Source organism: Epinephelus fuscoguttatus, linkage group LG5 (genome assembly GCF_011397635.1).
Source record: "Epinephelus fuscoguttatus linkage group LG5, E.fuscoguttatus.final_Chr_v1".
NCBI classification, from domain to species: domain Eukaryota; kingdom Metazoa; phylum Chordata; class Actinopteri; order Perciformes; family Serranidae; genus Epinephelus; species Epinephelus fuscoguttatus.
The window spans coordinates 20318029-20334183 of record NC_064756.1 but is presented as its reverse complement, the minus strand read 5'-3'; the positions used below and the strand labels follow the sequence as shown (position 1 = coordinate 20334183).

The 16155-nt window shown below is 42.5% G+C and overlaps 1 protein-coding gene across 3 annotated transcripts in view; it reads right to left on the bottom strand.

The window, feature by feature from the left end:
- The window catches only part of LOC125888631 (lissencephaly-1 homolog), a 36735-nt gene that overhangs the window by 4677 nt on the left and 15903 nt on the right, over positions 1 to 16155 (bottom strand). For all 3 annotated transcript variants that reach the window (XM_049576108.1, XM_049576110.1, XM_049576109.1), the window contains exons 3-10: positions 13726 to 13810; positions 9032 to 9106; positions 8542 to 8748; positions 3993 to 4161; positions 2199 to 2301; positions 1879 to 2107; positions 894 to 995; positions 622 to 778 (exon numbers count right to left, since the gene is read on the bottom strand). In XM_049576108.1, the coding sequence (XP_049432065.1) occupies positions 622 to 778; positions 894 to 995; positions 1879 to 2107; positions 2199 to 2301; positions 3993 to 4161; positions 8542 to 8748; positions 9032 to 9106; positions 13726 to 13810 (1127 nt within the window). The remainder of the gene's footprint in view (positions 1 to 621; positions 779 to 893; positions 996 to 1878; positions 2108 to 2198; positions 2302 to 3992; positions 4162 to 8541; positions 8749 to 9031; positions 9107 to 13725; positions 13811 to 16155) is intronic.

Sequence of the window (16155 nt, the reverse complement as noted above, 5' to 3'; positions counted from 1 at the left end):
CGTCAGCAGCATTAATATAATCGCTCGTGAAACAGCGGTTCAGTCTGATTATCAGGCTATTTTATAGGTAGAATGCAAACACCGTTAGGGAAAAGCAGTTGGTATTGTGCTGTTCGTATAGACAGGACAATGCTTTTTAGAAAATGGGGAAAATAATACATTTTCCCCCCGATGAGTTCAAACAAAGGTGCTTTGTCTTTTTCACATCGCTCCAGAATTCATCACATCAATAGCTCACAGCGATATCCTCTTGGTTGAGGTAGGATTTAAGCGGACCGGGTTTCAAACGGCTTGCCAAGGAAAAGTTGGCTGAAGAGCTCCTCAAGAGAGTTACCGAGCCTTGATCTGCTGAAAATCTGCAGATACGAGGAGGGGGAGGCGGGAAAATCCTGGAGCGCTTGTCTACCTCTTAAACCCCAGCTGCCAGCAACCCTCAGGACGCTCAACACTCTGCCGGTGGAGACACTGAGCTTCTTTACAATTATTCAACCTTTGGCTAAAGCAGATATTTGTGAACCAGCTCCACTGTCCGATGAGCGTGGAATAAAGAGGTTCCTGCTGCACCTCAGGAGACCAACCGGTCAAACACTAACAGGGATGGAGGGGTGAGGGGCTGCTTACCCAGAGAGGTAACAAAGTGTTCGTGGGCACACAGGGTTTTCATGCAGCGCTTGTTCTTGTAGTCCCAGATCCTTAAGGTCTTATCATCTGCACAGGTCACAATAAACTTGCCTCCGGGGTGGAAGAGGATGCCACGCACCCAGTTGTCATGGCCGACCTGTGAGACAAACACACTGCTTAAAAAACAGCTGCAAACCAATTCATCTCATTCATTAAGCAAAATGTTCTCACTCTAGACATTTTAGCCAAATATAAATATACATAGTCCTCACCAGTGTCATAAGGCACATGCCAATGCTAACATCCCACATCTTGATGGTTTTGTCTCTGGAGCCAGACAGCAGGAATGGGCCTGGCTTACCACTCTTCTTGGTCTGGATAGATACAGAAAGGGAACAAGTAAAATGCAGGCAATCATGGTGCAAAGCTAACACAAATCAACCATATACTACAAATGATTTTCTTGTCATGTTACCATGGTGTTAATAAAGCTGAAGCTTAAATAAGAAAAACAAAACATTAGGCAATCACTGTTCCATAACATACAGAGTTGCAAAACATGCCTCATGAAACACCTGGGGTCGTTTTGCGCATGTTTCACTTCAGTAACGAAACAAGACAACACCAAAAGTGTTTTCCTCTGCACACAGGTTAGACTGGGACGACTGCTGCAAGGGCAAATATTGTTTTAATCTGACAAGGCTACGATTGGACACACTCGAGATCACAAGGCATGAGGAGGGAGTCTGGGCTGACTCTAGGCCATGCTGATATTCAGCCAGTGTATGCAAGCACACACTCCTCATTTCAAGCTGGCCCGTTCACGTGGCTGTAAGTCTGAGCAGTGACGTATGAGACCCAACTGATATGGCTACACATGTGGAGAGGGAACACGCTCTGCATCATGTGATGACACAAAATTAAGGTCTGTTTTCACACAAGAACCACCGCCATGCTTTGTGTGTTACGGTTGTATAATAATGATTGTCCAATAGCTCAGTCTGTTATTGTGTCATGTGGGCCAGAGTCTGGATAATATGTTTTTAGTTCACCAGCTTTTTACGAGTGAACGGCCAGTTGGCACACTTTAAATGATCTGCTACAGGTCTACTGACTGTACCACTGTGCTTTAATGATTCATCACACTGGGTAACCCACGCTTGCTTCTAGTTTATAAGTATGACTGATCTAGAATACAGTTTTTGTTCTTGTAGTCCCAGATCAGGGAAACATGACGAGGTCTGAGCGATCCTTTACCTCAGAGCCTGTGGCCTCTTGGATGGTGGGGTAGGCGCTCTCTGGTGCCCAGGAGATGCACTCCACCACATGTTCGTGCTCCCGCAGCTCAGCCTTGCACTCTTTGGAGGCCACCACCCACACACGCACGGTTTGGTCGTTGGAGCAGCTGGCAATCAGTGTGCCGTCCTGGTTGGGCCGCACCATACGGACCCACTCCCTGTGGCCTGTGAAGGTCTTCACACAGTAGCTAATGCACAGAAAACAGTAAGGACTCATCAAATATCATGCTAAAAAAACAACAACAGTGGTTTTAGGGATGTTCTGTGGAGGGTGCGTACCCAGTTGCCACCTCCCACATTTTTATGGTTTTGTCCCTTGAAGCAGAAACGATGTGATCTCCATTGGGCATGATGGCTACAGACGAAACATTGTGGTCATGTCCTGGAAAACAGAAAAGACAAAAACAAGATCTCAATAAGAGACAGAAAGCTTTCTGAGCAACACAACCCAACATCTGAAAGTTAATCTTATCATTTTAGACAACAGCACACATATTTCCTTCTTTACTTTAAACATAAGAATCATACTTAACATTCAGAGTTGATTTTTTATTTTTACACGTCTCCAGTCACCAACAGCGCCCAAAAAAACGATGGGTTTGGTCGTAATTAGCCAATTAAATGACAAGCGAGGCAGCCAATTTGCTGGGGCTTACTTTGTTCCATGGAGAATAAGAGATGCCTAATTACCTAGACGCTGGGCCATATTTAAGCTGCTAAACAGATGAAGACAACAGTAAGTGTACTCTAAAAGGACAGCTTAACTGTATGTGTGTGTGTGTGTGTGTGTGTGTGTGTGTGTCCGTCCGCCCGTGCACATTCACATACACATGCCATCAGGCTATAATAATAGGTGGCAGCTACACAGAAAAGTGCTATCTGGTGCTGAAGAGGATAATTAAACTGCTGTCCAAATCGGCACTAATCTACTTCACCAGTTGGCCTCGTGTTTTTTTCAATATGTACAAAAAAAAAGGAGGAGTGGATGAAAAAAAAAGGAGGAACGGTTGAGTTGATGAATTAAAAGTGAATGGAGATGGGGATACAAAAAAAGATGGAGGGGAAATGGAACAGAAGTGGAAAGCAGGCTTAATTTAAGAGAAGGTTTTAGACAGCTATCTACGCACACTGATTTTTTTCTGCACGGTGTGAATGCAGCTAGTCTGTCTGAAGATGTGTGCCAGGAGCTCACACCCTCCTTTACAAGAAAAAAAAAAAAGGTTGGCAACCAGCGGAATCTGTTGCTCACTTGCACAAGATGCAGGATTTACAACTCCAGCATAAATGTAAGGATGCCAGAGTGCTTCTCGTCTGTTTGCTAAGTAGGCTTATTTATTTCAATGATATTCATTCATGTCTGATTCACAGTCAGACATTAATGGGCACTTCGAGCAGACTTGTGATGAGGAGAACAAAATGCTTCATATTGTTTGGGCTGCTGCCGACTGGTTGGTGGGGGGGCCTTCTTACAATTTCAACAAGGAAAAAAATATCCTCAAAATCAGCAGGGCCTGAGGGCACATGTAGACTGCTGCCATCATTTACTTGGCAATTAGAGTGTGAAAGTGGGGGGTGTATGCATAAGGAGAAGACAGTGAAGACATGGCCAGTGGCGTCGCAGATTCTCATATAAGACAAACAGAGAATGTAGATCCGCTTATTAAAAACACTTGAACCTATTCTTTATAATTTTAATGATACATTACAAGAAGAGCTGAATCCAAGTGCCTGTACTAGTATAGAGACCACATGACTAAAACTGTCCATTTGTCAGAGCTGGTTGTGGATGTCAGCATCGGGTGCTGTGAATTGGAGCAGATTGAGGCTCATCAGCAGCATCAAATGTGATAACAAACGGCATCGACACCACCTGAGGCCCACATACAGTCACAAGCTACATTTATGATGCAATGATGCGGAAACCATAACAGAGCATGTTCACATAGGTAACACAAACAGTAGAAGCTGTGATGCATAGCTGCAACTTCCTGCCAGAGCTCATCTTTCAGGTCTTTCTTGTCAAAAAAGTGGTATTTGTTTTTTTTAAAAAAAGAAACTGTTAAATCTTCTTACCGTGCATGGTCCTGATGCACTCAAAGCCTTGGAAATCCCACAGCTTGATAGTCATGTCTGCAGAGCAAGATGCGAGCAGTTTGCCAGTCTGGTCAAAAGAGATGTCCTGCACTGAATCTGTGTGGCCCTTCAGTGTGCGTTCAAAGTCCCCTGTCTCGTAGTCCCACACCTAGATAGAACATATTAACACATTACTTTTAGAGAAACTTCCATCTAAGACAAAACAGTCACAGCTAACATACTAGTCTGTATATTACTGAGAAACACATGTGCTGTGTATTTCATATTGAATCCCTCTCCAAACCCCAGCAAATCCCCCAAATGTCACGTCATCTGTGGCCCCGTGTCATCTCATTTCACTGTTGAACAGCCAAAACAAACTGAGAAGAGAGAACCAAGCTGTCCGCAGAAGTCACATAACGGTGCAAACAATTAAATATGCTGATGGTAGATTGATTAAAAATTATTAGGTGCCTTGAGAGCTCACACGGGCCTCAGTTTGCAGGCACCACACAGTCTTTGTACATTCAGTCACTGAATCTGTGACGCACTGCCGTTGCTAACGGCAGGGATGCATGCGCCAGGATGCTGATTAGGGTTACAGTTAGGCCTGATAAAAACAAAGAGACAGTTTATTGTGCTGAATACGGCGCTGCCAGTTGGAGAACAGACAGAATATCAGAATATGGAGTGAACAGTAGTAAGCCTCATTTTCTAGCCTGAGAAAGCTGTTATGTCTCTGGATATCAAGCAGACAGACGGTTTGTCACGGAAGGGATAAACCCTCCTTGGTTCCTCTCTTGGGGTGGGGGATTTTGGGCAGACGGTGACAGGAGACCCCCCCACCCCCCCCACCCCCCCCCACCCAGTGGAAGCTACAGACAGTGCAGATGGCCGTGAGGTACAAAGTGCAAAGGGGGGGTTTATCCTGGGGAAGATCAATGCACTCAAAGTGTTTGGAGGTACACCAGGTTTACACACATAAAATGGTATTTAGCAGCCACGACAAAGCACACATAATCCATTACTACCTGTAACTCAATGCTGGCTCACCAACGGCTCCTACTGGCACTCCTCCAGGGCATTTTTAAAGCAGAAAACTTGCCCCATTTCATAGCTTATATTCTTTCAAAGGAAATGCCTGAATCTTTGTCACTCAACTTCCAACAATAACACCTTCTTTGTATGCCATTTTTGAAGTATTAACCCAGCCTCTGGTCGACATGACATGAGTGAGCACAGTGCTGCGCCCAGGACCTGCTGATTTACATACAGTGAAAGGTTGGAGCTGAATTCAAGGTAACATCTTGCCATGCAAAGATCTGCCATGATAGCAAAGGAGAGAGGACAAGGTAAAAGAGGGGGAGGATAGGGACCAGAAAATGGCAAAACTAAAAGAGTGAAGGATAACACAAACAGTGTAATGAGTAATATAAGACAGGGGGGAAGAACAATGGCTCAACTGTAGAAAACAAAATCATGTGATACTAACAGCCTACAAACTGATGAAAGGAGAAATAGCAGGAGGATTCACTGAATAAGGGAAAAGACAGGCAGTCCGTAGCCTTGTTTCAGACCTGACTCGTTGCCCGCATCTCAAAACTCATTCAAAAATGGTGACAAGCCTGGATGAGATAGCCCAACTGTACAGGTTGCTGTAAGTCGACTGACAGAAATATTAACTTAATGTCTTTCTTGAAACAGTCATACAACCCGAAATTATTACTTTTACTTACACTAATACTTACAGATTAAACACACTAGATAGATATAAATAAGTGAGCTTTAGAAGGGCTGGGAGGTGGATTTTGCAACCTTTGCAAGCTGTTTTCCCTTGTTTCCAGTATTTATGCTAAGCTAAGCTAACTAGCTGCTGGCTCCAGCTACATATTTGCCGTACAGATATGTGATATCAATCTTCTCATTAAACTCTTGGCAAGAAAGCCAACACATGTATTTTCCAGAATGTCAAACTACCGCTTACACTGCTCTGAGGCTGAAACAATTGATTATTTTCATTATAGATAATGACAATTACTTGAGATTAATTAATTAAACACACAAATAAAATAACAATTTCCTAAAACTCAAGGGGGCATCTTCAAATAACTTGTTTTGTCCAACTAACAGCCCAAAACTCCAAGATATTTAACCAGCACATACAACAAAGCAAATGCTCACACATCAGAACCTGGATATAGTTAAATAGGTTTATTTATTGTTGAATAACTTGTTGTATAATCGATTAAATGCTTCACCTCAACACTGCTCCTAGCAACCGCTACTTTGCATTGTCTAAAAATTATGTTGGCCGGATCAAGACGTCACTCACTGCTAATTGGTTTGGGCAAAACATAACAAAAAAACTCACAAGAAAAGGCTAACTTGAGTACAATGTCATGCCGAATACATAAAATGAAACAAAATGGCCTCAGTGGCACGAGGAGGAAAGCCGAGGAGCCTCTCAGCCAGTGTAAAGAGCACGATGTCTACACCCCTGTTAAAAATTTAACAGAGCTGTTCAGGACGAGAAAAGTAGGACACAGGGAGTGAGGCCGGGCCACAGAGAGAGGAGGCAGCCGGGAGAAGAAGTGCAAGAAAGCAAGACTGAATTTTTAGATTTGGGCCCAGGCCTGACTCCTCTGATGGCGGGTAGTCATGGTGAGACAGCTGATGCTTTAAGTGGAAGATAAAGGAGGCAGGATGCTGGGAGGCAGGGTTGCAGTCGGAGGGAGGGGTGGAGTTGGAAAAGGAGGAAGATGCCAAAACGGAGAGAGGGATCCCTGCCGTGTGGGTGTAGCTGAGGATATGTACATGTGTCTCTCATTGTCTCATGAATAAAATATACAGAACAAACAGCTCAACAGAGTATTGGCATTGTGCAGTGAGGCAAGAAAGAGCTGCTGCTGCAAAAATAGCCCAGAGACAGACTATGGAGTTTATATATGGAATCTAGGGATACACAGACAACAGAGAGAGAAAGAGACACTTGTGTAATCAGGGCGTGTCTAGGAAGGGGAGTCAGTGCAGTGGAGGTGATGCTTAAAAGCGCAGCATAATAGATGGAAGGAGGAGGAGAGGGGAGCAGCAAAAGCCTGTGTAGCAGAGCTGCCACCAAGCTAGCGCTAAATTAAAAAAGACCACTCTGTGGATTTAAAAGCTGAATCCTGTTATTGTAATGTGGGGAGGAGGTGTGAAAACAAACAAACAAAAAGGACACTGCAGCCTGTGTGATGATGTGTTTATAATCACCTTGAACTACACCCAGCATGTCTTCATTTCTAGTTGGCCAACATTCAAAAGCAAACAGAGGAAGCTCCGAAATCAAACAACAGATAAATCTTTATGAAGTCTTTCTGTCTTTGAAAATCAGACTATACACGAAATATTATGTTTGAACATTTCTAATAAACATCAACGCCTGCTTTAGCCCAAACATCTCCAATGAAAACATTAGCATACTCAAATATTACCCGTGCAGAGACACAGCTGTGCTTTCGGTGTTGGATGTGTATGTGTGGCTGGAAGAAGTCATGCACTAACTAATAAAAATGTTTCCTTCTTTAAAAAGGTATACTATGCAGGAATTGGTTGCTGGTTACTGACAGCCAACCCCAAATTTGCTCTCATGCTCCAACAAGCTTTGTCCGCTTGGTGTTTTGCCTGCCTATATTTGCAGGGTTTTTTCGGTGCTATGTCCAAGTGTTGCTTACGGTCTGACAACTTGTCGCCACCTTGACAGATGTGTATTTATAGATCAGCTGCTACTATAGCAACCAGATATTCAAAACAGCTGAGTTGTGTTTACATTCCCTGAGAGAAATGGCAGCACATGTTGAATTAAGATGCTGAGAGACAAAGGAGAAGGAGAAGGAGACAGTGGTTTGTTTATGCTCCGAGTGTAAAACTAGACTTACAAGGAAAATATTCACTTGCCAGTTTATCGAGCACATGAAGAGAAATCCAGTGAAAAACACTGAGGTCAAATTGCCTGCTGACTGTTTTGACAACTTCTTTATGCCTCCATGACCAGGGTACTCACACCACCAGTCAACCAGATATTTCAGAGACTTACCATCAACATCGTTATTCTCGCCAGTTAAAATTAGGAAAACAAAACAGCTGGTAATATTTTGCTGAATTGTAAAATAAGCCTGAAGCAAAAATAAGTCATGTCAAACCCACTCAGTTAACTGTTATGCGCCATTTGATCAATCGTATGTCCACAGTGGATAAAATCCTAAAAACCTCAGGATGGGTTTAATTACAATTGACCGTGATCATTATCTTCAGCACCGTTTTTGCTGATCTGCACATCTTCAGCCAAAAGACAATAAACTAATCAGTGAAATCACATGATGCAGCTTTTACTTGGAAAACCTGCAGACTCCCAGCTCTACACAGGTTTTCAAAATCCTGAAAAACACTTGATACACCATTTCATATTAAATAAAAGATTAACTATATTAGTTCCGCAGCTCCATTTGAAGGCAAGCTCTGCAACAAATCCACTGTCAGACCGCCACTCCCACCATCCCACTGCACTGACCTTTATTGTCGCGTCCTCTGAAGCCGACACCATGACACTGAAGACTGGGTGGAAGATGACGCGGGTCACTGGACTGCGGTGGCCGCTCAGCGCGTACCTCTCTGGTGGACGTGGGATCCACTCTTTGGGGTCTCGCTTTTGACTTACAGGCCCACCCAGGGTGATCTCCTCCTTCGCTTCATTCAATTTGGATTCAAGCTCCATCACCTGCCCAGAGTGTACAGGTACGAGTTGACAGTGTAGAAGCAGAAATATGCACATAATGTTGGGATAATTACATCAGGGAGGGAATACATAAAACATAGGTTTTAAGGGTATTAAATTTGTGTTTTAAACTAATTATTATATATCAACAGTTGGATTAATGTTTTCTATTCCTTGGTTGACTTAATTTCAATGTTAACAGTGAGTTAACAGCAGTAATGTCATGAACCCTCATAAGACTACAAACCTCACAAGCATTCTTTGAAGAGAAAAAAGCCCCACAAACCTTCTTTTGTAATCTGATGACTGAGGTCCATTTCTTTTCCAAAAGGCCGGCGTACTTCTTATCCAGTTCTTCATTCTGTGGAGAAAAGTGGGGGGGCAGAAAAAAAAGGATATCAGGCAAACATGCAAAGAAAGCCAATCAAAGTCGTGGGCTCAGCATAATCGGTGAGGCCTGTGGGAGGGGGGCCAGCTGGGGTGGCATGCTGAGGTCTTTAGCTATAGTAAGAAAGAACGGGGAATTATTTACACACCCCTCACAGGCCAACACTGACTGCCAGACACCGCCAACCTACTGTACAACACACGCACACAAACATACATAGTGCACACACATAAACACACATCCTAGTCCTAATCCTTCTCACACAAGCTAATCTCCTGCAGACAAGAAAGGCTTAGGCAGCTTACAGCCACACACCCGGTACTGGAGGCAGCGGTGGAAGTTAACTTGTGGCAGTACTGGCAGACGCAAGCCTGATTCCACCTATGGGGCTAATACCACGAGCTGGCCACTAGCTTTTACATTATGGACTTCATGGCACATACAGGTGGTTTGTTAGTGCCAAGAAACAAAAAAATGTGGTGGTATTTTTCCTCTGGCGCGTCATACAGACTAAAATAAAACTGGGGCTGCAACAATAATTATTTTCTTTATCAATTCACTTGGAAATAGAACAGTTTTTATTGTTTTAACTTATCATAATGTATAAATGTTGATTGCACAATGTAATGGCTATAGAATCCAGAAACCATCAACGATTAGATTGGGTCCCGATAAGCCTTGCTTTCACTATGCAATTCTTTCTGCCACCAGGTACAATCATCACACCCACCCCACCACCACCACCACAAATAGACTCTACTTCTGAGGAAAACACTGAATGCTTATAATAACAGGCACCAAAACTCATCAAGTGCTATTTTTGCAATTTTTACTGGTCGCCTCAATTTAATTGCAAAAAAGGCCTAAAAACATAACAAGATGCACTGCAATATTTATAAAAAAAACAAAAAAACAAAACCGTTGTGAAATTGGGTATTAAAGGTCACAACAATCCCAGAAAGAGCACACGAACATCCTGAACGGACTGGATGGCTTCAATTTACTATCTCTGTTCAAACAAGAATCAAATATCAGTCAAAGTCAAATATCTAATGAGATTTAATTTATCTTTACACAAGACAGACAAAAGCATCAAATCTTCATATCTTCCTTTTTCCCTTTTGACTAATTGTTTTGGCTCTAAATAAAACCAAAAACTCAAATTAGCTAATATTCATGAAGGTCTCAATCTCAGACTAAGTTCTTAATGCTCAAGATACAACAATGAAACATTCTGAAATATGATCATTACAGCAGGGCTTTCTTCTCTCCCTTGAATAAAACACAACACCCAATACAACAGTTTTGATACCACTGCGTGTATAAAAATGCCTCAAGGCTTTTTCCAACTATCAAAGCATCAAAAACCCACACTGACAGACAGCCACTAGTGTCAGTGGGGGAGAAAATTAGCGTTGCGCTCCAATTTCACAGCTAGCTCCTCAAGCCTCGGCTGGAAACAAAAGCAGACCTAGAGGTGTGGAGAGTTGCAGGCACCACCAATGCCTATATTTAACACGTCTTAATGACGAGAGGTGATTCCTCAGACTGTCATGAGGTGTATAACAGGACAAAGACTCTAACCGAGACACTGCGGAGAAATGGAGGAGAAACAAAAACATAGAGGGAGAGCAGGGAACCCAGTCTGGACAAGACTGCCACCATCCAATCTGCCATCTGCCTGGACACTCTGCCATTGCACCAACACAACACACACAACAACGGACACACACACATGAGAAGTGCCAGACTTCAATACAGCCTGCCAGTCTGCTGACAGTGGACAGTAACCATGCATGTGTTTGTATATAAATGCAGGTATGTACATTTTCTTTCACAAGGCATAAAGAAACTAGAGCATGACCTTTAATTTACTAGTTGTACTGTGAAAACCTGCTGATGCACATCAGCTCACAGAGCATTAACCTTACACTGTGACTAAAGTAGCCACAAAGGTCCAAGGTTAAGAACATTCAATTCACTCTTAACAAAATCTAACCACATTTAACAGATGTTAAAAAAAACCTTCATAATAAATGCCTCATAATGTGATCTCAGGGAAATGGTGCCAAAAGTCAGTTGGTTGTTAGGCACGGTGCTGCAAGGTGTGTGTGTGTGTGTGTGTGTGTGTGTGGGTGAGCGCTTATACCCAATAGGGTGCACCTATCCCTCCGTGCCATTCATTTATTATTCAGCCTGCTTCCACAGGGCTGCCACAGAGAAAACGTCTGGAAGAACGAATAAAGACACAGAGGAGAAGGTGGCGGGGTTTCAAGTGAACACAAGGTGAAAGGAGATGTGCTACAGAGAGGCAGAGGAAAAAGAGTTTAAAGGCCCAGACACATCAAACCAACATCACAGAACTAGTAGTGCCCAAGACTGACTGTAGCATCACCTCAGGTCGCCTGTGTCTCTGCAAAAAAGTAGCACCTGAACACACCAAGACAAAGGCTATAGCCAACCGCAAACAAGCACATATAGTCTGCACCTAACTCTGTATCAGCAGACGGCAGTAGTATTTATAGTTTAAAAAAGGAGAAACCGGAAGACCAAAAGGACGGATTCAAGAAGCTAGTTAGCTAACTAGCACATAACAACACAAGCTAGCGCTAGCCAACAATAGCACAAAAAATTACAAACCATTTCTGCTGAAGAGCTTAAGGGCTAAAAACATTATCTTAAATAATATAAGTGTGTTTTGAGCTCACGCCCTCTTGACTTTATCCAATTGCTTGCTTTCTCACTTCTGTTTCTCTTCTTGTGCGCTAAATTCCACTGCTAATTAGAGTGATTTCATTCACTAACCATCTCCACTGTTTCCAATGACCATTCTACATACTGAATCTGCCGGAAAAAAAGCCCAAAACTAGTACTAGTATAGGTCCAGGACACACCACACAAACAAGGGCAAAAGTTGCTCTTTAACGGCCCGAATCGTCCAAGAGCCAACTGTTGGCTTGGTCGCTTTATGAAAAGGGTTGGAGATGAGGCAGTGGTAACGTTACAAACAGGAGTACAAGTTAACAATTTTCCAATGAGCACTGTAGCGTCTGGAACTCATGAGACACAGAATCAAATTTTAGGAGCACAATTTGTTGAAATAGTTTACATTCCTGCCTCTATGGTTTGATTTTCCAGTGGTGCACATTTTCATTCACATTTTAAATTTTATATGACATTAAACAACAAATATGAGGTATAAATACAGACTTCCATCTTTAAGGGTGATTTTTCTATATAGTTTCCCCCCATTTAAAGACAATAGGACAATAATAATGAACATACAGAGGCAATTTAAGGAGTTTTATAAGGCTACACAGTAAAATGCCCAGTCTCAATCCAACTAAGCATGTGTTTTAGATGCTGTTTAGGATCATATGAAAAGCTAAAAGCCCCCACAAAAAGCAAAAAGTAGACTTGGTGGAGACTTGATTCACCAAGGTCTGCCAGTGTCTGCACATCACAGATTTCAGATCGCTCCTGACTGCAAAGCATTAATGGCAAATATTTTATATGACTTAGGAGTATTTACTTGAAGAGCTACAATCTCTACACCTTCTTTCTGATGTGAATGTGAACACCCTAAAGTCAAAGTTAACACACTTCAACTCATACTTAGTCCAAAACAACAATACTGTTTTCACTACTTAGCAAGTTCTACACTGTTTCTTTATTTGGTTTCCTGTATGGGTTGTGCACTGCTACAAAATGGTTTTACTACAAAAGTAAGGGACAAAAGAAAAGGTCAGCTACAAAAGAACAAACAAAAACAAAGCCATTGTCCAGATACAGTGTCACGTGCTGTGTTTTGTGTACAATACACTCTGTGGGCACTTTATTAGGCACACCTGTACAATCTATTGCATTCAATACAACAGCTTTGCCATGACCTCTACCTTTACGAAGTTTATAATTTTCTGTTTTTTGACATTGTCAGAAATGTAAAGAGTCAATTATATGTTAATTATTGAGGTCATAATTCAAGATGGTGTCTTATTGGACTACATCATGAAGATGGATCGATATTTATAGGCGTTTTCCCAAATTCATTATGTACTGTGCAGCAATCATCAGACAAATATTGAGGTGTTTCTATAATTTGTTCTCCCTGTTTACATACATGAGGGGGTCCAGCTCTCAATATAATGTAGCACAGTGCAACAACACAGCTATATATCATCTTAAAACTAAAACATATGATTGTATTGGGACGGGCATTGCAAATTACCTTCGGCTATAGGCCTAAATGCTGTGGTGTGTGCCATGGTTTCATGCTACATACTTGTCCCTTTAAAAATCAATACATAAATAACATAATTTAAGAATATAATAAGAAACCTACATACATCACAGTGCTATTGTAAATGCACTATTTACAAGTAATAAAAGCTTTTCTCAAGGTGAATTAGCAGCAGCATGTAGCAGAGACCCCCTAATCAGACAGACCACCATAATTGGGTGCAGGTGTTCCCGGTCACACTCGTGAACGTGTTGACTAAAATGAGAAATAAAGTGGAAATCAAGGCATATTGTTTGTGTAAATTGGTCTGATTGGCTGTGCGGATGTGTGTGTCCACCCTTAATCTACTCACATTATCTAATTCCGCCTCCTTCTTGAAAGTGGAATATGCTTCTTCATATCCATTGGAACGTAGATAATCGGCTATCGCTCGATTTCTGAAACAGACAAAGAGGACCCGTAATTAGTTCTCCTGATTAGCAGACAAGATAGTTGTTAAAGTGCCACCAGGAACGGCGTGAGTAATGGAGTTGTATTCAACACTGTAAAACAAAGACAGAAAATTAGTGTGCTCAGGAAACGTTTGAGACAAAGATGTAAATTTAACACGTTCAGATTGTGTTATCATGGTTCTAGCTATATAATAAAAATGCTTGGTATGCATAAACGCAGTCTAAAGCTATCTATAACAATACACACAGTCTCCTGCTCTCTCATACAAACAGACATATACACACACACACAAACACACACCCCTCTCCTCCCATTTGACACAAATCGAGAACACATCTGTCTGGCTTTTATAATGAGCTCTTGTTGCTGTGGGCAAATAATGGGAAGGGATGACTCCCCATGGTGTAGATATGGGGGAAATGAGAGTCAGTGAACATCCCACCATCCCACACAAACACACACACACACGCACACACACACGCACACGCACACGCGCACACACACACACACACACACACACACACACACACAGATAGATCATGGAAAAGCTTCTGGATACTGTTCTACTCCAGTTCATCTACTTTTCATGCACAAGTTTGCAGTCAGACACAAGGAGATATTCAAAGACACCACACCTTTAAAAAAGCCGACAAAAAGACTGTGGGGATGATAGGAGAGTGTGTTTCTCTCCTACTATTTCAAATATGTGAAGAGAGATGCCAATATAGGCCAGACAATAGACTGGACAGCCAAACTGAAAGTGAGGAGAAAGGAGACTATCTTGACTCATCCTCTTTTTGTCTCCTGATTTTACATACTGACCACAGCCATATCACTGTGGTCAGTAAGTTATGGTTATCAAGTGATAACCTTAACTATCCTACATTCAAACAGAGCAGCCATAATACACACTCTACTAGTTGTACACTTGTTTTTGTATTACATGCCAGGCTTGGCACAACTTAAGAGAGACTAAAAAATGAGGTAAAAAGACACTGAATTCATGAATGTCTGATACAAATGTTATTTTACTCTATTTATACAATATTTCCTTGATTCCAGCCCTCCTGCGTTCACGAACAGCGAACCCCACCACTAATGCCAGAAGAAGCCAGACAAGCTGTCAGGCAGGCAAGCCTTTGAGGTGCCAATATGAGGGGGGTGGGGGGTACAATCTGTCAGCCCAGCCTGTGCCCCCTGTGCCCTCCCGGTCAGTGTTGAGCACTGAAACCCCCGTCTCCCTCTGCCCACCTGAATCCCCATGACAACAGGAGCAGGCCTTATTACAGCTCAAGGTTAGCAGGAGGTTATCTTCTCCTCTGACAGCCCGCCTGCCGCAAGTCTAGAAAACACAAGAGGGGAGGGCCGAGGTGTGCTCGCATGTCTGAGAAAGTGTACTGTATAAGCAGGCGAGGGAGGCTGCAGGTGAGACAAGCCGAGGCAAAGAGGAAGCTTTGATGTGGTGTGGGTGTGTCAGGAGGGTGTGTATGAGCAGGTCTGCTTCAATCAAACCCAACGACGAGATGTCAAACAAGCCATAGAGTCTAATTAAGAGGATAGGGTATCACGATGAGGTTGGGAAGTTAAATCACTTTGCAGGAATTTGCTGAGTTACATGTAGCTCTATAGGGAATACAAGCAACTAGCACATGATTCTACTCCACATTAGACTCCTTTGATTCTAGTACATCTATAAGAAACAGATAGCTTCAGAGGTCGGCCTCCCACAGTTAATCTCATTTGCAGAAAGAAAACATATGGTATTGGAAAAAGTCACTCTGATGTAAGATTTTTGCCTCACTTTCTATTTTGCATGGTGTTGTGTGCAAACTCCATGGTGGATCAGTTTATTTGAGTAGCTTCAGGACATGAGGTGGTAATCATGGAACATATTTAGTATATTTCAGGTGTTTCTGCATGGTGCAAGAACAATAGCGCACATGCTATACCATTTGTACAAACAGCACAGCCACACAGCAAAGAAAGTGAATAAAATGGGGTCTAATATTTATACACAGCACCTCCTGTTTTTGTTTCTGAATGCATATTGTTTCAAACATTAAGCACTCAAAAGCGTAGCTAAGCAGCAGAGGACAATATTGTCAGAGTGGGTCTCTGTCAAAGAGCTGCAGTGCTGAAAGCAGACATGAACACACAGTGCTCACCGCTCCCCTGACCCCCACTACACCCTACATGTGGCAAAATAACAAAAACACACACAAACATGCAGTTTTCATATCCAGTCCCCAAAGACTGAGATAGAAACAGGGGAAAAGATGTATACCAATGTCGACAGAAGGAGAGCAAACCAGCTGGTTTCCATGGTTAC